This window comes from Bison bison, unplaced genomic scaffold (genome assembly GCF_000754665.1).
Source record: "Bison bison bison isolate TAMUID 2011002044 unplaced genomic scaffold, Bison_UMD1.0 scf7180017864270, whole genome shotgun sequence".
In the NCBI taxonomy this organism is placed as follows: domain Eukaryota; kingdom Metazoa; phylum Chordata; class Mammalia; order Artiodactyla; family Bovidae; genus Bison; species Bison bison.
The window spans coordinates 8,065,754-8,088,543 of NW_011494842.1; the positions used below are offsets into that span (position 1 = coordinate 8,065,754).

General features: G+C 39.9%; 1 protein-coding gene across 3 annotated transcripts in view; it reads left to right on the plus strand.

The window, feature by feature from the left end:
• Positions 1-6: 6 nt before the first annotated feature.
• Positions 7-22,790, plus strand: part of MAPK14 (mitogen-activated protein kinase 14) — a 75,934-nt gene continuing 53,150 nt past the window's right edge. For all 3 annotated transcript variants that reach the window (XM_010848653.1, XM_010848654.1, XM_010848655.1), the window contains exon 1: positions 7-155. In XM_010848653.1, coding sequence (XP_010846955.1) covers positions 40-155 — 116 coding nt within the window. In that variant the 5' untranslated portion in view covers positions 7-39. The remainder of the gene's footprint in view (positions 156-22,790) is intronic.

Genomic DNA, 22,790 nt, shown 5'->3' on the forward strand with positions numbered 1-22,790 from the left:
GCAAGGGCCACCTCCTCGCCCCGCGGCCACCGCTGGAAGATGTCTCAGGAGAGGCCCACGTTCTACCGGCAGGAGCTGAACAAGACCATCTGGGAGGTGCCCGAACGTTACCAGAACCTGTCCCCGGTGGGCTCCGGCGCCTATGGCTCCGTGTGGTGAGTGTCACCGGGCCGGGGGCCTCGCTGGGCCGGGTGTCTCCGTATGCCCCAGAGTCGGGCCTGCCCCCACGGCTCAGCAATGCACCCAGCGGCAGGAATTTTCCTTGGAGGGAGGGCATCCCAGCCCTCTTCGACCCCTGTCCTGCACTCCCTGTGCCCCTTGCACCCCCACCCTGCACGCCCACGTAGATGGTCAGCTATGTGTAGGACACAGGTCCGCGGTGGGCGGTGGGTGATGGTGTTGGAGCCGGGCCCTGACTCGCACCCTGCCCGTTCCCTTGGAGGTGGGGTGGGGGAAGGGGCTGCTGCTACGGGGGCAGAAACACGGGTCCTTCTTCGGAGGTCTCTCCCTGCTGGCATCGAGCAGAAGGGCTCTCTCGAGATGTGCCTGCCCTCGGAGCAGACAAGCCCGGGAGCTGCCCGGAGAAGCAGAAGGGCAAAGCTCGACTGCGGTCATCTGAACAAAACTGAGGACGAAGGGCGTTGAGTTAGGGCTTTTTTGCAAACCTCTGTCGAAATTGCATTTTGAGAAGGGTTCTTTTTCAATTCGCACTTGAATTAGCAGCTATCCAGGGAGCTTAAAATACCGACTTTATCTCGGTGAGCCCTGTGCCAGCTTGAGTGGTGTGTTTCCGATTCAGTTGAAAGCGTATTTCCTTTTCGCAGAGTGGGGGGTGGTGGTAGTGCCTGCAAACACTGCAGCTTGAGAAGCTGGCGGCCTCGCTGATTAGTCACATACCACCGCTCATTTAAGTATTGTTTGACAAAACAATTTTCTCCTTTGGAGCAAGTGAGGTTCAGATCCGTTGGACGCCCTCAAGATCAAAAAGTTATTAACAATGCTGCGATGTATTATAAATATTTTTTAATCGTGATAATTTTTGTGAAACACTTTTTAAAGTCCTTTAGAGGGTTTGCAGAGAACTTAATCTGCACTTACAGACTGAGGGGTACATAATGGTTTTCATGGGATATGGAGTATATAGCAAAGGAAGGAAGAGACACTTCAGCTTTAATTCACACTATGAATGTCTTTTAAATTAAATGCTACTGTAAAATTTCCAGACCTCAGTTTGCTAACTTTTCTAACTTCTAAGGTTTTATACACTGTATTTTAGATTTTGTGTAATTTGAGGGCTGACCTGAAGCTATTTGATGTAATTCCTGTGCATGCATTATTTGCAAAGAGGTCTACAAAATTAGTTTTTTGTTTCACGGCAGATTCCAGGCTTTTAGACTTGTTAATCTTTGAATATAATTCCTGTGTTTCTTAAAGCCCCAGCATGAATTTCCTGTTTGGTAGAATCTTCTGGGTAATTGAGATTGTGCAATTGTGTCCAGCAACAGATCGTATTGCGTTTTCTAGTTCAGGCTGCTTGAGTGATGTCGCTGTTGGCCCTGTGCTTGACATCTTTTTTCCATTTTTATAGCGTGCTGTTGATTTGCTAATTTTCGAAGATGTGTTTGGATCATTGCTTCTTTAATAGCTCACTTGTTTACGGCCAGTTTTCATTCTAGAATTGACACATTAATTTTTGTGGTACTGAATTTTTGTTTCCAATCATCATTGTTTAAACTTTAGTGGAGTGGTACGGCTTAACTGTGGGGAGTTCAGTGAACTGCTTGCAAGGTTTCCCTACAGTTGATGTGAATCACTCAGCCCTGGCCCTGGAGATCCCTTGAAGTGCTGATAAAACACGAACACATTTTTTAGTGCTTTATTTTTCTGGTTTATAGAAGCCATTGAAACTGACACTTGAAAGTAATTTTTTAAACAGGTTTTTAAGTAATACATTCACATTGTATAAAATGTAAAAAGGCATAGAAAGACAGTGAAAAGTTTTTCTTTCTCTTTGTCCAGTTGTACTAGTTCTTTTCTCAAGAAACAACCCCTGTTAAGTTTCTTGTGTGTCTTTCTGTGGAGGCAGTTCTGCCAAGGGTATTTAAGGTGTAACCTATAACATATTGGTGGAGAAAAATAACCGATATTATGTGACAATTGACTGTAAACAAGTGTAGTTGATTTTGGATTGAAAATACCAGAATTTACATTCACATGTGTTATCTCATTCAGAGTAGTTATTTCAAGTTGTTCTTTCAGTCAGCAGCTTTTAGGTGTGGTAGAAAAAAAAATTGTTTTTTAAACTTAGAATCCACTTTGGAGCCTGTGTTATTTTTCACTATCTTCATTTTTTTTTTTAGAGCAGATTTGATTTTAGGAAATAACGAAGTTAGATTGAATCCAAATAATTTAGAGAAGTTGGACTCAACTCTGGTGAAAAAGATTAGGCAGCCAGGCTGGTGATACTGTTTGAGGTCAAATAGGAGTTGTAACCATAAAGTAATGACACAGAATTTCCTGTGTGACTTGTAGAACTGGATTGAAGTCTGTTCCAAAAAAGAATCTCTGAAAGTATTTCAAGGAATGCAACATCACTGAAATAATGTGTCAGTTTCCTAATTTGATTGCTCTGAAGTGTGATACACTTTGATGTGTTAACTTTAAAAGTTAAAAAAAAATTAAGCCAATTTTCAGTATTTTCATTTGTACTAAGTATCTAGTAAAGCAAGTGTGATAACTAATTGTGAATGAAACATCAAGGAATCAAAATAGAAATTTGAGTATTAGAGTTTTATAAATATGCCTTTCCTTCTTTAAGGGGTAAAGGGAACTAAACTAAAGCTTGCAACTTTAAGGAACTTTGTGCACTGTCAGTGAGGGGAAATGAAGCAAAATTGTTCAAGAGTACGGTGTTGCAAAGCATTGATTTTGTGGTTTGGGGACAAAAGGGGCGGGGGAGGATCTTTGTGGTGAGTTTAAGGAAATATAAACAGGAACTTAAATGCCCTTCCTCTGGTGTATGGGTTTTCCAGACTCTTGCCTTTGATTATAGGAGGTGAGGCAGTGGTAACCATAAAACAGGTGAGAGATCAGAATTATTCTTAAATCATATTTAATCACTTATTAAATAATATTTATTGAGTACCAACTATGGACCAGCAGCTCAGCACGCACACATCTTTAGGGGTGCCCCAGGTGGTGCTAGTGGTAAGGAACCCACCTGCCTGCCAATGCAAGAGACACAAGTTTGATCCCTGGGTGGGGAAGATCCTGTGGAGGAGGAAATGGTAAACCACTCCAGTATTCTTGCCTGGAGACTCCGCATGGACAGAGGAGCCTGGTGGGCTACAGTCCATAGGGTTGCAAAGAGTCAGACATGACTGAAATGACTTAGCACACTCACAGACCAGATAGCAGGCTAGGTTTCTTGAGCTAAACTGTTAAACAAGACAAAGACAGTTCATTCCCTGGTAGGGTTTATAGTGTGATGTGAATAATAACTACGTTTTATGGATTGCTTTCTATGTTCTGGGCATTATTCTGTGCTGTTTATATTTATCATCAGTATATAAAGTATATACCAAAACTTTGGTAAAAGAATGGCAGAATTTACTAAGAGGTCAAATCCAACATCCTAAATGCTTTGTGAAAATAAATGTAGTAAAGATAAGTGAAGCTAAGTTTTTTAGTATTAATAGCCACTCATCATTTTAAATCTTTTTTTTTTTTTTTAAAGCATGAGCTAGGGCACAAATAAATACAAGACTGTCATTATAGAGTGTGCAGAGGTGACTTTCCTGACTCCTAATCAGTGAGAGGGGTGTATGTGTGTGTATTAGTTGCTTAGTCATGTCTGACTCTTTGCAGTCCCATAAACTGTAGCCCATCAGGCCCCTCCATCCATGGCATTCTCCAGGTAAGAACACTGGAGTGGGTTGCCATTTCCTTCTCTGAAAGGAACTATCAGAAAGAAAGAAGGTGAAGTCGCTCAGTTGGGTCCAACTCTTTGCAACCCCATGGACTGTAGCCTACCAGGCTCCTCCATCCATGAAATTTTCCAGGCAAAAGTACTGGAGTGAGAGGGGCAGTCTTTTATTTTTCTAGTGGCGATAGTAAGCCCATGCTGATCTTTCTTTCTATTTGCTTGTACTTTGTAACCAAAAGCAAGGTGATTGGCTGCATGTTACCAGTACCAACCAATAAATATTTAAACACAATGGCAAAATATTTGTATTATTGATATGTAAAGACTTTTAAGAAAGAGTTCGTTTAATTTGGCTATAAAGTCGTTATTTGTCAGATTCCCATTTTCCACAGGCTCCCATTTGAAAATAAGGGTATCCTGAACCTCTCGAATTTCAGTTCTGCCAGTTTAATTCCTTGATACTGAGGACTACTCTGCCTTTGATTTCCCTCTGCTTTAGCCTCAAAGATCTATTAATATCTCACTTTAGTATTAACAAACATTCTTATGGGATTTTATACTTTATAATGTATTTGCATTCAAAGCATTATTCAGCTTTCACTGGCTCTGTAAAGGCTAGTATTAACATAGTTTTATGGATGAGGAGCTGGACTCATTAAAGGAATCGTATACTACTTTGGATTTGGTTCTGTGATTTCAGTACTTCAGAATTCTCCTTTCCTGGGCTTTAGGCTGCTAAGATTGGTGGCACCTTCTCTGGTGCTGTTTGCCTCTCCCCACCCTCCTTTTGAGAAGAAAGGCGTTGCTGGGTCATTTGAAATAGTAGAGCTATGACAAACCAATCCCACCAGTGTAAGCCTGACTCACCTGAGGTGTAATGACTTACTAAAGTCACATCTCTTCCTCAGAATTGATGGGACCAGTTCCCGAAGAATTATCAGTGCAAATAATTAATTCCTGAATTTATGGATCCCTTTGGTTTGAAATTCTTCTGTGCACATTTTGGAAAGTTGAGACTATCTGTACATGTTTCTGTTATGTAAGTATAGGATATAAATAGAAGTAACTGCTTCTCTAGGCCTTTGAAGATACCTTGGATGTTTGCTCTTTGCTGTGAAATTTAGTATTGATTTTTTCCTATCCAAGAGGTATAATTACTGTAGAGCTCAAAACAAACAAACAAACAACAACAAAAAAACAACACACCTTGTTATGAAGTGGGTTCCCTTGGCTCTGAAACCTAGAAATCTTTTCATCTTGTCATGTACTTGGAAGTGATTCATGTGTTTCTTCAGGACAAATGAAAACAGAACTTCTAAACCTGAAGTTTTTGTTAGTTTGTTGAAGTAAATGAAGCTTTTAGTACTAGAAGTAGTTGTTTTTGCATAGTGTTTCCGTAAAATTAGTACGTGTGCGTTAAGATTTTATAAAGTTAACCAAACGCCCAGCATTTTAGCCTTTAAATAATTTGTTCTAGGGAGGGAAGTAGGTGGTGGTTAGTAGATTCTGCACTTTCGACGATGGATCCTGGGTTCTGACATACTTGGCTCCTAGGCTGAATGTTGGGGAGAAAAAAGTACAGAAGAGAGAGGAGTCCAGAATGACGCCTAAGTTTTGGCCTTGGACAGATGGATAGGTCTCAACTTTGGGGTCTTATAGGGTGTATGGTCGTGGAGTTAGACAGAGGAGGATGGGTTCATGCTCATCTCCCTGAGGATAGGACTCTTGTGTGTTATACTGATACTTATACACCTGTTGTGTGTGTGTGGGGGGTCACTTTTTAGGTGCTAGAGATGGAGTGTGAGCAAAACATGAGAAGTTCTGCCTGTAAGAACCTATAGGCTAAGGGGAAGGCAAACAGAGGTAGACAGTAAATAAGTAAGAGTTACAGCATGTCGGGTGATAAGCACTATGAGGAAAATTAAGTAAGGAGAGGGGAGGGAGTACTGGGATAGCTGTTGCGCCCTTAAGCAGGGTAGACGGGGTAGGCCTCCGTGATGGAGTGACACCTGAGCAAAGACCTGAAGGAAGTGATGGACACTGGTTGGACTTGAGTGGGAAGGAAGAACATTCCATGCTGAGGGATCACCACATGCAAAGGCCCTGTTTTCCGAGCTCACTCTGCACTGGGGTCCCTGCTTTTTCATTTCTGTTTCTTACCCATTCAGAGGTGCTAGTCGTACTTAGGGACAGAGTGGAGGAGTCAGATGAATTGGTGCCCAGCCGTGACCCATGCTCCTTCCAGAAGGCTCAGTGTCCCTGAGCCAGTACTTTTGGTGGGCCCTGGAAATTCAGGTACTCTGGTCCAGCTCTTTAAATAACATGTGAAGCTTACTTCACTTTTCGGGTTTCTGTTGCCAAAAGGAAGGGAGCAGAGAGATTAGCTCTAGACTTCTGGTGACAAAAGAAGATTAGCCTGCTGGCAGGTGGAATGTTTTCTAACTTGTTTGGGCTTCTAGGTTTTTTCTTACTATTGGGTTATTTTAAAAAGTCATTTTTACCTTCTTTCAGCTCTTAAGATCTCATTTATTTTCTGTTTTACTTGGCCGTGTATCTGCTTTACATTCCTCTGCCTTTCCCCTATTACAATAATTTTAGTAGCTGTTGGATTATTATTACCTGTTAACAGTGTTTTGGCTCCGAGCCCCCAGTGAACTTCTCCGTTAACTTGAATAAATCTTATGGATTGAAAGGTTCTACACATGTGGCCCCATTAAAAACCCATAGGATTTCTTTCTTTTCTTTTCTGCCTTTACAGATAAAAGTTTCTTTCTCATATGAAAGCCATCCCCCTTTTACTGCTCTATCATCTAGTTGCAGAAAATAAGTATTCCTAAACACAGATTCCCATGACAACATAACAAAAAGGTAATAGAACAAATGTTTATTTTGTCTAAGCCTGCTGTCTGAGTAACTTTATACCCTGAGCATGTTGGCTCCTGTTGCTTTGAATGATGTTACAGATTTCCTTGTTTTCCTCAAAACCTTCTCCTCTTAGGCCTTGGTGACATTGTCACTGTGCCTGGGACACAAAGGAAGATGCGTGAGTGCGTGTGGCTTACTGTCAGTCTACCCACAAGTACGCATCTGTTGCTTTTCCAAGCTTAAGGGCCAGAGTATAGGCATCACACATTATTATACCAAAAAAAAAAAAAATCATGAAAAAACCCACACCAATTTCTTCTTTGCTTTCTTAACTTCATTAATTTAGTTTGGCCAGTGCTAAAGCACTGTTGGAGGTGTTTTGTTTATAAAGATTGAAAAAACAAAAAAGCAGAAAGGGTTCTTGCTTTTGAAAACAGCAGTCTAGAAGGGGCACATTTGTGTTGCTTTCTCAGAGATTATTTTTGGAAGGCCTTTGTAACTTTTCTTTTCTGCATTCTTTCAGCTTTAGTTGCCATCTCAAATCTACTTTTCTATTTCTAATGCTTATCTTGAAATCTTCTTTTGGATTTTTCAGTGTCTCTCTTGAATCTGGTGACATACTGATAACTTTTGTACATCAAGGGCAACTTTGTTGCAAGGGTATGTGTTTGAAATCTCTGTCAGAGAGACCTTTCCATCTGATTCAGAACTAGAAAGTGATGACATCAGCATGTGCCCACAAGAGGTCAGAACTTCTTCTTTTGATCTGCCGAGGGCTCAGGGAGGCTGTGTCTTAGGGGAAGAAAGGGACAATGAGGGTAAGAGTCCTCTAGACACTCAGGTGCGTGCATGCCCAGTCATTCAGGCGTGTCCAACTCTTTGTGACGCCATAGACTGCAGCCCACCAGGCTTCTCTGTCCTTGGGATTTTCCTGGCAAGAATACTGGAGTAGGTTGCCATTTCCTTCTCCAGGGTCTAGATACTTAATGCAGCTCTGTAGTTCCATGTGGGGTAGTGTCTCTGACCTTCTCACCTGCAAATTGTTTGCTGTTGTTCAGGCGCTAAGTCGTGTCCAGCTCTTTGCGACCCCATGGACTGCAGCACACCAGGCTCCCCTGTCCTCCACTATTGCCCGGAGTTTGCTCAAAATCATGTCCATTGAGTTGATGATGCCGTCTAACCATCTCATCCTCTGCCACCCCCTTCTCCTTTTACCTTCAATCTTTCCCAGCATCAGGATCTTTTCCAGTGCGTTGGCTCTTCACATCAGGTGGCCAAAGTATGGGAGCCTCAGTTTCAGCATCAGTCCTTCCAATGAATATTCAGGGTCGATTTCTTTAGGATGGACTGGTTGGATCTCCTTGCTGTCCACAGGACTCTCAAGAGTCTTCTCCAGCACTACCGTTCTAAAGCATCAATTCTTCAGTGCTCAGCCTTCTTTATGGTCCAGCTCTCACATCTGTACATGACTCCTGGGAAAACGATAACTTTGACTTTATGGACCTTTGTTGACAAAGTGATCTCTCTGCTTTTTAATACGCTATCTAGATTTATCTTAGCTTTCCAACCTGAGAGCAAGTGTCTTTTAATTTCACGGCTGCAGTCACCGTCCACACTGATTTTGGAGCCCAAGAAAATAAAATCTGTTACCACTTCCACGTTTTCTCTTTCTATTTGCCATGAAGTGATGGGACCAGATGCGATGCCCCAAGTCTGTCTGGTGACACTTAAGTTGAAGTGTCTGGTTTATGCAGTATTTTCTGAACTCTTCATTTTTATATTTCCTTATCCTTGCGGTAAATATAACTTTATTCTCATAAATAATTGCTTTGTCCTTAATATCCCTAGTAGCAATTCCTTTTTCCTCTCTTCTGTCAAATCCTTCATGTAGGATTGTTAGGTAGCTTGAACCTTCTTGAACTTGCTGCTGCTAAGTCGCTTCAGTCGTGTCCGACTCTGTGCAACCCCATAGACAGCAGCCCACCAGGCTCCCCTGTCCCTGGGATTCTCCAGGCAAGAACACTGGAGTGGGTTGCCATTTCCTTCTCCAATGCATGAAAGTAAAAGTGAAGTCGCTGAGTCGTGTCTGACCATTAGCGACCCCATGGACTGCAGCCCACCAGGCTCAGTCCATGGGATTTTCCAGGCAAGAGTACTGAAGTGGGGTGCCGTTGCCTTCTCCTCCTTCTTCTTCTTGAACTTAGACTTTTGAATAATAAGTTTCTATTTATGTTTCCTTCTCCAGGCTACCACACGCTGGTGAAAATCTTAGTTATCTTTCTCATTTGTTATAGTAAAATACGACTTCTCAGTGATCTTAGTATTAAATTGAAGTGAAATATTGGTGTTGGTATCTTATATTGCTAGAAGTTTAATAATTTCCTCACTTGACATTACAAGTTTGACTTGCTTCAGTTTCTGATTCCTAGGTTAGTGTCCTAAATGCCTTATGCTTTGAATCATCTACTTTGAAATTAGCAGTCTCAATAAATTAAATGATATTGATGCCATCATTTCATGGCAGATAGATGAGGAAACAGTGGAAACGGTGGCTGACTTTATTTTTCTGGGCTCCAAAATCACTGCAGATGGTGATTACAGCCATGAAATTAAAAGACGCTTACTCCTTGAAAGGAAAGTTATGACCAACCTAGATAGCATATTCAAAAGCAGAGACATTACTTTGTCAACAAAGGTCCGTCTAGTCAAGGCTATGGTTTTTCCTGTGGTCAGGTATGGATGTGAGAGTTGGACTATAAAAAAAGCTGAGCGCTGAAGAATTGATGTGTTTGAACTGTGGTGTTGGAGAAGACTCTTTTTTTTTTTTTTTTTTTTTTTTTTTTTTTCAGTGTTACAGCTCCATTTTATTTAGAAGATAGCAGGAGAGAGAGGGTGAGAGAGAGAGAGAGAGAGAAAGAAAAGAGAGCATGCACGCGGGAGAGAGAGTCCCTGGAGAACACTCTTGAGAGTGCCTTGGACTGCAAGGAGATCCAACCAATCCATCCTAAAGGAAATCAGTCCTGGGTGTTCATTGGAAGGACTGATGTTGAAGCTGAAACTCCAGTACTTTGGCCACTTGATGTGAAGAGCTAACTCATTTGGAAAAAACCCCTGATGCTGGGAAAGATTGAGGGCAGGAGGAGAAGGGGAAGACAGAGGATGAGATGGTTGGATGGCATCACCGACTCAAGGGACATGGGTTTTGGTGGACTCTGGGAGTTGGTGATGGACAGGGAGGCCTGGCGTGCTGCGGTTCATGGGGTCGCAAAGAGTCGGACACGACTGAGCGACTGAACTGAACTGATGCAAAAGGGGAAAAAATAGCAAGTTAAGAAAATAGACAATAACTATTATGAGCATCTGTCAAGCTGTGTTTACATTCCCAAATATAGTGTAACACTAGGATTACTCAGAAGAGGGCAATGGCACCCCACTCCAATACTTTTGCCTGGAAAATCCCATGGATGGAGGAGCCTGGTGGGCTGCAGTCCATGGGGTCTCTGAGGGTCAGACACGACTGAGCGACTTCACTTTCACTTTCATGCGTTGGAGAAGGAAATGGCGACCCACTCCAGCGTTCTTGCCTGGAGGATCCCAGGGACGGGGCAGCCTGGTGGGCTGCCGTCTATGGGGTCGCACAGAGTCGGACACGACTGAAGTGACTCAGCAGCAGCAGCAGCAGGATTACTCATCCTGTTGACGTCTTGGGTCGATATTTTGTTGTTGTTGTGGGCACTGTCTTGTGCGTTGTAGGGTATTTAACAGCATCCTTGTATCCCTACCCACTAGATGCCAGTTGGAACCCCCGGTGTGACAACCAAAAACGTTTCTAGATGTTGCCACATGTAATCTGGGGGCAAAATCACCTTTGGTTGAGCACTGTTTATAAACCCTGTATGTTTGGATTGATTGGCCCTGAGTGAAAACTTGATAGGGTAAGTTGAATTTTCCACCTACAAAAGGAAGCAGTACACTATATTCTCCTTTTGAATTCATTGTCCAATACAGTCTCAACAATGGCCTTGTTCATATACTGTACGTCCAAGTTTATAGTTCCAAACCTAATGTCAAGAATGTCTAACCCTTTGGATTTCGAGGCTATTGAAAAGTAATGTTTCATGCCTCCCCCTGATTATTTTTCTACATATTTCTTGAGAACAGTCTCTGAGATATTAACTACCTTAGGATTAGATTCAGGTTATAAACTTGTATGGTTCAGCCTTAGATATGTGGATCGGATACTTGAAGGAAGCTTTTCATTAACACTGTTGAATGACAGTGGCCGTGAAAATTACAATCAGGAAATGAGCCAGTTTCCTAAAGATTTCTGTAACTCTAGGTAGTAAGGCAACATAATTTTGGAAGTCTGAAATATGTGTATTTTTGTATTTATGTTATAGGTTTGTTTTAGTGAAAAAAATCTGTTCAGCATTCATCTACAGTGTTAAATGGCTTCCAGTGTATAAAAGAAACAGATATAACAGATTAGTGAATATGTTATATATGTATATATCTATCTAGGGCTTGCCAGGTGGCTCAGATGGTAAAATGTCTGTCTGCAATGCGGAAGACCCAGGTTCAATCCCTGGGTCGGGAAGATCCCCTGGAGAAGGAAATGGCAACCCACTCTAGTACTCTTGCCTGGAAAATTCCATGGATGGAGGAGCCAGGTAGGGTACAGTCCATGGGGTCACAAAGAGTCGGACACGACTGAGTGACTTCACTTTATATATGTATATATGTATATATATATATGTTCACTCATGTGTTGTATCTGTTTCTTTTATACACTGGAAGGTGTGTGTGTGGCTTTCCTGGTGTCTCAGTGGTAAAGAATCTGCCTGCCAATGCGAGAGACATAGGTTTGATCCTCTACATGCTGTGGAGCAACTAAGCCCATGTGCCACAACTACTGAGCCGGGGCTCTAGAGCCTGGAAGCCGTAAATACTCAGCCCGTGGCTGCAGCTTCTGAAGCTCATGCACCGCAACTAGAGAGTAGCCCCTACCTGCTGCAACTAGAGAAAAAGCCCGAGCAGCAGTGAACATCCAGCACAGACAAATACATAAATGAATAAGATTTTTTTTTTAAGTATTGATGTATACAGAAGTTTGGAGGTCCAGTAGGCTATAGTAGCTAGAATGTTTCATGGAGGAAGAAGGATTTGAGGATTATTTTGAAGGATGGGTAGTATTTGGAACATTTCTAGAAAGGGAACATTTTTAGGTAACAGGAGAAAACGTAACTAAGAAAATGAGATATGAGATGGACTAGCCTGACAGGAGGAATGTCTCAGATAGGGTGAACCCACTTCTGGTTTTCATTCTGCGTGTGCTTCAGAATCACTTGTGGAGCCTTTAAACATACAGATGCTTGGGTCCTACCTCCAGAAATTATTAGGGGGAGTAGGACCAAAGCAATTGCATTTTTCTGGGCAGTGGAGAGCTAGCTATAGTTTCTTGAGTTGTAAAGTAGGAGGGGAAGTATTTTAAAATTGATCTGATTGGAGTGTTACAGAATGGATTGCAGGAAGCAAATATATTGCTTTGTAAAAGTTTTTAGTAATTTATGTGCGTTTCTGTTCAGCCTGACTCCCCAGTTGGACTTCTTAATTCCTTGAGGTCAGGATCTTTGGTATTTATGTACTTATCTTGCATTATGTTCTTAAGGATAAATAGATAAATACATTATAACTTCTGCTCTCCTTTAAAGTCTAAATTGGGAAACAAATATATAAAGTAATACCTTGGTTTTTTTTCAGTTCAGACTAAAGAATTGGCTGCATTATATTGCTGACTGTAGTAACTCTTAGATTCTGTTAACTGCTGAGTAAATGTGCATTTTAACTTGTAGAAATGATATTTTAGTTTTCTATAACATAACAAATGATCAAGGATTTGAACCTTTGGTTATGTTTTAATAACTGCTCTATCTTACTGTTACTTCAGAAATATACTCAACCTCAAATTTCAGAGTAAGAGATCTAAAAATACATATTGAAAATTTGCTATGTGATAAACCCCATGCTGGAAGCTGATCATGAAACTCTTATATAGTAACACATTCATATCCATTTGGAACACTTACTGCCTGTCCTTTATTGTTCATAAAGTTATAGTTCATACATAATTATCTTATGTGAGCCTCAAAACAGCATTGTAAGATAAGCAGGGCTAATGACACCCCCATTTTATTGACTTGGAAGCAGACTTATAGACGCTTTGGCCACGATCATCTGCTAGGAAATTCCAGAACCAAAACTAGAACTGAAATCTTTTAACTACTAGTTTACTTTTCTCTATGTCAGACTGCCTATGTTTATGCTTAGAATTTTTTTAGATCAAATCATTGAAAGACTACAGAGACCATTCACTGAGATGCAGACATAGCTTTGTTAAGTGGAATTTTGATGATTTTTTTTTTCTGGAACAATAAAAAGTACTTACATGGTATTAGCAAAAGTAAGCAAGATATTTTCTAGTATTTTTATTTAAAAAATCAAGTTGCTAAGTGTAATGATGTAAAAATTTTTGATACTCCTGTTTCAAAGGAGTGGTACTTAAATCTCCTCCCCTTGTGTGAAGGCGGTTATTTAGTGACTCACGTTTCTAAAGCATAGAATGTGGTAGAACTGATGGAGTGTGACTTCTGAGGGTAGGTCGTAAAAGACATTGTGACTCCTGCCTTGGTCTTCCTTTGAGATCATCTGCTCTGGGGCAGTTTCTCAGCCCCAGTACTATTGGTAGTTCAGTTCAGTTCAGTTGCTCAGTTGTGTCCAACTCTTTGTGACCCCATGAACGGCAGCACACCAGGCCTCCCTGTCCATCACCAACTCCCGGAGTCCACCCAAACCCATGTCCATTGAGTCAGTGATGCCATCCAAGCATCTCATCCTCTGTTGTCCCCTTCTCCTCCTGCCCTCAATCTTTCCCAGCATCAGGGTCTTTTCAAATGAGTCAGCTCTTCACATCAGATGGGCAAAGTATTGGGAGTTTCAGCTTCAACATCAGTCCTTCCAGTGAACACCCAGGACTGATTTCCTTTAGGATGGACTGGTTGGATCTCCTTGCAGTCCAAGGAACTCTCAAGAGTCTTCTCCAATACCACATTTCAAAAGCATCAATTCTTCGGCACTCAGCTTTCTTTCTAAACTTTCACATCCATACATGACCACTGGAAAAAACATAGCCTTGACTAGACGGACGTTTGTTGACAAAGTAATGTCTCTGCTTTTTAATATGCTGTCTAGGTTGGTCATAACTTTCCTTCCAAGCAGTAAGCGTCTTTTAATTTATTGGTATTTGGGGTCAGATAATTCTTCGTTGTGAAGGATATGTAACAGTATCCCTGGCTTCTACCCTCTAGATTCTAATAGCATTGCCCTCTCATCCCCACCAGACACCTCTGGTTGTCTTAAACACTGAGATGTCTCCTGAGGGACCTCTGTTGAGGACCACTGCTTTAGGGAAGCCGGCTGTTCTGTTGAGAAGACACTGGAGCAGCCCTATGGAGAGGTCCACATTGCAAAGAACTAAGGCCTGCTAGTACCGGGTGAACATCTTGGGAGTGGATACTCCAGCCTCAGGCAGGCGGTCAGATGGCTCTTTCAGTGGCCTGCATCTTGACAGCAGCTTCAGGTGGGACCGTGAGCCAGAACTACCTCACTGAGCTGCTCCTGAATTCCTGACTCACAGAAACTGAAATACTAGTCTTGTTTAAGCCACCAAAATTTGGGATAATTTATTATCTAGTGATGGATAATTAGTACTCTTAAGTGTTACTGTAAAAATATATATTTAATATGAGAGTCACAGAAATAACAAAACCTGAAAGTTGTGAAGTCATGTTAATGCCTGTTATGTGCATCTCTAGTCGTGTTCATAGCATATATTTGTAGGGTGTTTTTCTGGATGTGAAATCTATGAACACTGTAATTGCAAAAGACTTTTAATTGTAGCAGCAAGGCAAAGTTGATTGATGGTAATACCTAATAGTTACAATGTAATATATGATGTCTATTTAATATTTCAGATTTTCTCGAAAGGAGTTAAAATTATTTAATGACAACTTATAAAACGTGTATTATTGAAACCTTCAAACAGGTAAAAGTAGAGAAGATACATACCCATGGTGGCAACATTCTAACAAGACTTTGGAAAATAATCTCCAATAAAAGAAGTAAAATAATCCACGTGTAATATTTTTGTGTTCTATGTGGGATAACTATTGCAGATATATACTTCACATTTGCAGTGAGAGATTCATGTTAATTGACACCACAGAGCTTTTAAAGCTTCAGTGAAGAAATATAGAATTACTCTTTTTCAAATGGAGCTTTCAGCAAATGAAAATTAAGTACATTTTAATCGCAAATGGTTTGGGATTTTTAGATTGCATGCCTAAGTGAATTTCTGTATAATTTGAATGTTAGTTTTCATCAGCCTAGTGAAGAATCCACCTACAATGCTGGAGACCCAGGTTCGACCCCTGGGTTGGGAAGATCCTCTAGAGAAGGGAAAGGCTACCCACTCCAGTATTCTGGCCTGGAGAATCCCATGGACTGTATAGTCCATGGGGTCACAAAGAGTCGGACACGACTGAGCGACTTTCAGTTCACTTCACTTCTGTTCATCAGCCTAGTAGAAACTGAAGCAATTGTGAAAAAATTTTTGTTCCAATAGTTTAGAAGCTTTTGCAGGAGGAATTGGACCAGATTAGAAATGACAAGTATTAGCATATATGTTACCATTCCCTGAGTGCCAGCCCCATGGCTAATGTCCCTAATAAATCCTATCACAGATATATTTTCCTGAGTGAGATTTTTATGAAAATACTGCACTTGCCTAAAAGTTTTTGAACTGTAAAGTCTGCAAGGCAAGGTAAGTGATCATTTATATAAGTTTTTCCCATTCTGGGCTATATATCTATTGGTAAGATTTTTCATATGTCATTTGTGTTTTAAGTCTCTGAGAGGAAGTTTTTAGAAATCAAAAAGCTGGGGATTGGTCATATTGCACGTACTTGTAACAACTGTATTAATAACATCTGGTTTTCTCCTAATCAATCTGAAAGTGTAATTGTAAGAAGCTGAACTCCATTTAAAAATACTATATATAGTACAAGTAGATAATTTTGTGATTTATTTTAAAAATCAGAGTGTTAGGAAGACATTAAAACAAGATATTTGAGAGTAGATACTAAAAGAGAGCTGACAGTGTTTCAGTTGTTAAGTTTTTAAATTTTTTTTGAAGTTCTCAAATGAAAAACTTCAGTTTTTGCACGAAGTAGCCTTTAGTTTCATGACATTGTTTCCAAAATGGAGGGGCAGAGGGTAAGCATCAAAAGTACAGTGATGCTTGCACACTTGTCTGAATTTAGAAGAAAGAACAAGTAGATTTCTGTAGTAGAGAGTGAAGTCGCTCAGTTGTGTCTGACTCTTTGCCACCCCATGGACTGTAGCCTGCCAGGCTCCTCTGTCCATGGGATTTTCCGGGCAAGAACACTGGAGTGGGTTGCCATTTCCTTCTCCAAGGGAATCTTCCTGCCGCAGGGATCAAACTTAGGTCTCCCGCACTGTAGGTAGACGCTTTATCGTCTGAGCCACCAAGGGATATGTGTGCAGTAGAGAGAGATATGTCAAAAAGAAGTATTTCCAGTATGGTGTTTGTTGAAATTTGTGTCAAGTATAACAGGTAAAGAGAAAGTTCAAAGTTAGTCATCTGAATTACTTAGTTATTTAGAAGATGCATTTTGAAAACTCATTAACCTGGATTCAGTTGGAAAAGAGCCTCAAATTATATGGAGATGTTATCTCTTTGCACATTATTTCTCCTCAAGTAGGTATTTTAATGAATTTAGTGTATTAATGAGAATTCATTAATTCAGCGTGACTACAGATTTTAATTGGAGAAGGAAATGGCAACCCACTCCAGTATTCTTGCCTTGGAAATCCCATGGAGGGAGGAGGAGACTGGTGGCCTGCAGTCCATGGGGTCGCAGAAGAGTCGGACACAACTTAGTGACTAAACAACAACAGGTTTTAATATATTTAAATATTTATCTTTACTTCCAAGAATGAGTAAAATTGTGTTGTCTTCTTAACCATTGTTGAAAGTTCCTTTTTCCTTAACATCATTCAAGGATTAGAGAAGTTCTCTGTGACCATTAAGAGAAATTGTTAAATCACTTATGGTTCTTCCCACAAATTACTCAGATACTTGGCAGGTGTTGCTCATTCTTCATTCTGTTGGGGAAAAACCAAATTGTTTTTTGAGAAAATCTTGGTACAGTTGTTTGTGCTCTCATGCCCTGTGGATGTGGGCAGTTGTCCTGCTTAGACAGCATCTCACCTTCTAAGAGGTTGTCTCTCTCCCTTTAAGAACCAGTTGACTCAGCATATTGATCTGCCTTTACCTTGTAATGCAGACACTCTTAAAGCCAGGCTCCAGTCATAGAGCATAAACACAAAGTTCCTGTGCCTCTTTACCTATCAAGAGCTCAGTTGACGGAAGTCATCTTTGGAAGATTGTCTGAGGAATATGGAGCTTATTATTTATTTTTCTAGAAACACTTAAGATTTCTTCTTGCATTGAGTCTGTCAGAGAGCAGTATGGCATGCTGCTTTGTCCTCTCCTCCCTGCCTTTGCTCATGAACTGTGTTTTGACCTTATGAGACAGTCTCTGCTGATGGATACTCTTAAGTGAAGAACCATCTGAAACCCACTATTAGAATTGTGTAAGGATGTTGATTAGGACATTGTTACCGCATTATACAGTGTCTCCTTCATAAACATACACAGGAGGAACTCTTCTCTGGTTTTATTACAGGAATAATTATGCCTCTCCTCAGTTCTCCAAGTACCTGAATTGTTTTTATTATATGGTTCCTATAATTCATGTTTTAACTGGTTGTATTCTCGTTGTGATGGCTTTAGTGGGCTCAGAGCCAAATTTGGGGCCGACCTCTAACGGGTATTTAGAAAGGACTTCATTATAAGCATTTGCACTAACTTCACCCATACATTATTTCTTATTTATCTTGTTTATTTTCCCCTAATCATGTACTCCTATGTCAAATTGTATATATATCATTCTAGTCTACTTTAAATCCCTTGTAAAATAAAACAGGGTATATGTAAGTAAATTTAGAAATTTAAAAAAATTAGGATATTAAGAATCTAGTAAGCCAATTTTTTTTCCAGGGAGGGGGAGGCTAGTATGAATGGATAACAAAACACTTAATTTTATTTAATGAATATTATTGCATCTTAAGCAGTAGATTCATAGTCAACAGTAGATAAGTGACAATGACATTTTCACAATATAATAACAGTTTGTAATTTATTTTATATTTCTCCCTTTAACTTTTTTTTTACTGTAGCAATGCCTTTTTTATAAAGTGTGAATTAATTTTAGGACTTTATGACTTTACAATTGGGGGGAAAACTTATTGAGCAATGTGTCCTGGATTTTAGTTTGGAGAACCTGATCTTCATAAAGATAATTCCATTTTATGATATTGTTCATGAAAACATGGTTTTATTTGTAGTTACAGTTTTTAAAATGTGATTAAGAGGAACCTTCCCAACTATAATACAAGTAAGTATAATGATAAAGGCAAAGCCAGTAGCTGGGGTTGTCCTTATCTCAGAAAGCTTGGCATCCTGGAAAAAATAGTGAGCATTGAAATTAGATCTGAATTTGAATCCCACTGCAAATGAATTATATACCCTTCGGTGAGTTGTTAATATTTATGACCATTAGTTTCTTATTTTGGAAGTAAATGATCTCACAAAGTTATAAGGATTAAATGAAATATTTCCCAGATAATATTGGCATGATCAGCTATTCAATAATTTGGATTTCTTCTTCTCTGAATATTCAATTGATTTTTATCAGGTGATTTTAAAAAATTATTAGGAATTTCTTCTTTGGGTAATTACAGTGTTCAATTTAGGATGAAAAATGTGGTTTCCTCTTTCTTTGAATATTGCTTTGATTAGTGATAGAACAGGTTAGGTCAGAGCAAATTAAATGCTTAAAGAGATGAAGGAAGGGATGGAACATGTATTTGCTTTAGCAGCTTTGGCCATGGGATTACTAACTAATAATCTGAGACCAGTTTCTCTGAAGAATTCCTGTTTGTTCTCTTTTGTAGGTAAAATATGTTTTAAAAGGTGGGAGTATATGTTCTTTGAAGTAAAAATTATTAGTCTGTTCTAAGAAAATCATGCAGTTATGGAAGAAGCAATGTGAGTAAAGATGTCTATTGTAGTGTAGTAGGGTTTATATTGTTAGTGTGTATGAAACAGCTGTGCTGCTGCTGCTGTCACTTCAGTCGTGTCTGACTCTGTGCGACCCCATAGACGGCAGCCCATCAGGCTCCCCCGTCCCTGGGATTCTCAAGGCAAGAACACTGGAGTGGGTTGCCATTTCCTTCTCCAAATAGCTATAATGCCCATCAATAAGAAATGAGTAGATTGTGGTTCACATATTTTTGAAATTATGGTAAATGATTGGTAAAATGGAAAATGGTTATGGCTTAGATAAGGAGGGTAAAACTTGTTTGCATACTTTGAGGATAGCCCTATAAGTATCATTTGAAGGAAATATGGTTGTCAGTAGTGATTTTATGAAATTTGCCTCTTTTTATTTGTTTTAGGGTAACAGAAAAGCACAGATGACTTATGCTTCTAACTTTAGTAACAGCCTTATTAAAAGATACAAGCTCATTTTTTTAAAAAGAGGATAGAAAAATGTATATTAAAAAGTAAGTGTTAAAATCTTGAGTAAATTAGACACTGCTTCTCTGCTTATGTGTATATACCTGAATGAGTTACATTTTCCCCCTACAGATGGGATAGTCCTTTACTTCTAAAACTTGTTCTCTTTCCCATCATCAGTATAACAAGAGTCTTGTTAATGGCTACAGTGTATGGTACCTGTAATATATACCACAGTTTATAAACTCACCTGTATTGGATATTATGGTAGTTTGTAGTTTTGTTCTTATGAACAGGCTGCAATGAACATTTATGTATTTTGAATCCAATTTACATATTTATATTTTTATTGTTTGTTTTTATTTTTGTTACATATTTATATTTTTAAACCCAACTTATATATTTTTAAACCCCACTTTTTAAAAAGTATAATAGTTACGCTATATTATTGGGCATTCTTTGCTTTCCTGTCTGTTTCATCATCCCAGTAGTTAGCTGGTTAAGTTCTGTCATATCAATGTGTACTATGTATACTATGCTTAATGTTTCTTTTGTATCCACAAAAAATCTCATGAAGGAGAAATTTCAGTAAATACCTAGGAAGTGATATTTTGGTAATTATGAGATACCACATCACTGACTAGTGTTTTAGAGTCTCAGGAAGTAGTATGACTTATAGAGATTAAAAACTTCCCCTACTAACGCATATATATGGAATTTAGAAAGATGGTAACAATAACCCTGTGTACGAGACAGCAAAAGAGACACTGATGTATAGAACAGTCCTTTGAACTCTGTGGGAGAGGGAGAGGGTGGGAAGATTTGGGAGAATGGCATTGAAACATGTAAAATATCATGTATGAAACGAGTTGCCAGTCCAGGTTCAATGCATGATACTGGATGCTTGGGGCTAGTGCACTAGGACGACCCAGAGGGATGGTATGGGGAGGGAAGAGGGAGGAGGGTTCAGGATGGGGAACATATGTATACCTGTGGTGGATTCATTTTGATATTTGGCAAAACTAATACAATTTTGTAAAGTTTAAAAATAAAATTGTAGTTGGGAAAAAAAATAATAAATAAATAAATATTAAAAAAAAAAGAAAAATTATGACCAACCTAGATAGCATATTAAAAAGCAGAGACATTACTTTGCCAACAACAACAACAAAAATAAAGTAATGTATATCGAGTAAAAGTTATTTCTTATGAAATACTTTTCATTAATATTATTCTAAGTTCAATGTAAGATCACTGGGAAAACTTTTTCCATATGAAATGCAATTAATAATAGTAGGACACATTTTAGAAAAGAAACAGAGTCCGTACAATTAGAATATATTTTAAGTGAACTGAACTGTTAGTTAAGTTGAACTTGCTTTTCTGTTATGGTATAGTGGCCAAAGAGTTCATGCTTGAAACTCACACGTGGATTTGAATCCCAGCTCTGCCATTTTCTGTCTGTGCAGGCACTTTAGTCAGCCTCTCATCTGTAAAATGGAAAGAATAATAATGTCTTCTTACAAAGTTGTGATGCAAGTGTTCATTCATGTAAAAGTTAAAACCGGTTCCTAGCAGTAATAAACAATACAAATGTAAGCTTTTAACATTAATATCAATTTCTTGTTGAATGCTATTGAACTTATAAGAATTGAGGACCAAATGATGAAGTTTTTTCTTTTATATTTCATTTTATATTTTCATTAAGCATTTATTCAGACTGGACTATGAGCCAGGCATTACTCTAAGGCTTATGTAATATAGAACTGAATAAAACAGAAGACCCTTTCTGCCTGCAAGGTGCTTATGATGAGTGGAAAAGACAAACATCATGTTTAATATTTGAACTTTACCATGGACCAGGCCCTTCTCTAAGCCTATTACAAAAGTTATCACATTTAATCCTAACAAAACATCCCACAGATGAGATGTAAATATTATCCTCATTTTATATATGAGGCTGAGAGAATTTAATTAACTTCCTCAAGGTTATATAGCTTCTAACTGGCAGAACTGGAATTAAAATTCAGGTAGTCTTAATACCAAAGCCCCAGTCCTTATTTAACCACTCTGTTGGATGGTAGATAAACATACAGTAATAAATTGTGATTATTGAAGTTTGCAGGGTACTGATTAACCCTAGCCGCCTTTTTGCTGAATAGATACAGAAGTCAAACAGAGATACAAATAGAGATAAAAATATGTACTTTATTATTGAACAGCTGATACAGAGAATGATCTGGACAGGCAGCTCAAATGGGTGTCTTCTTTCTTCCCAGTGCATTGAATTTGCACACTCAGGCACAGGCAGGTCAGCTCGAAACCTGTGGCATTGCTTGCTCCTGGAGGCACCAACAGGCTGCTCAGTAGAGGAGAGGGAGAAAGCTCTCAGCCTGCAGGTAGGCAGGCAAGACTTTGAGATGGAGAGCTGAGGAGGACAGGTCACACAGGAGCAGTGGCCATTTTCCCAGTCTCAGGAGCACCTGAGAGGGCTTCCGAGAGGAGTGTAACTTAGTTGGTACTTCCAAGAGGGAAGAAGGTCCTGTTTGCTGGCTTTGTAGGAACAAGGGGAGCGGGAGAAGAAAGGACCCCTGTCCCTTCACGTAGGGTAAGGAAGGAAACAAGGAGGCTGTTGTGACAGAGCATGACTGCTGGAGGAGTTATGATGACTCTTAGAAACGTCTCTTAGACACATTTAAGGCAGGGCTTGAAGGATAAGGATTCGGCTGTGGCGGGGGCGGGTCGTAGAGTTGAAAGTGGAGGAGAAGAGCATCTCAGGGCCCAGGGACAGCTTGTGTGAGGGGTTTAAGGAACTGAAGGGAGTCAGCATGTTCAGAACACGGTGAGGGGAAGGAAGGAGTTGCATAGGAACAGGCCGGAGTGGTTGTTGGTGGTCAGGTCGCCTGAGCCTCGTAGGTTGTGACAGGAAATGTGCGTTTTATATGCCCAGGAAGTCCCTTGAAGGATTCAAAGCAGGGGAGTGGTGTCATCTAATTTATATTTTTAAAGATTGTATTAGGTGGGGGTGGGGTGGAGAGTACATCATGTGTGTCATGCTCAGTTGTGTCTTGACTGCAACCCGGTGGACTGTAGCCCGCCAGGCTCCTCAGTCCATGGGACTTCCCGGGCAAGAATACTGGAGTGGGTTGCCTTTTCCTTCTCCAAGGGATCTTCCAGACCCAGGGATCAAAGGCACGCCTCTTGTGTCTCCTGCATTAGAAGGTGAATTTTTTTTTTTTAACCACTGAGCCACCTGGGAAGCTGGAGAGTACTTTAGAA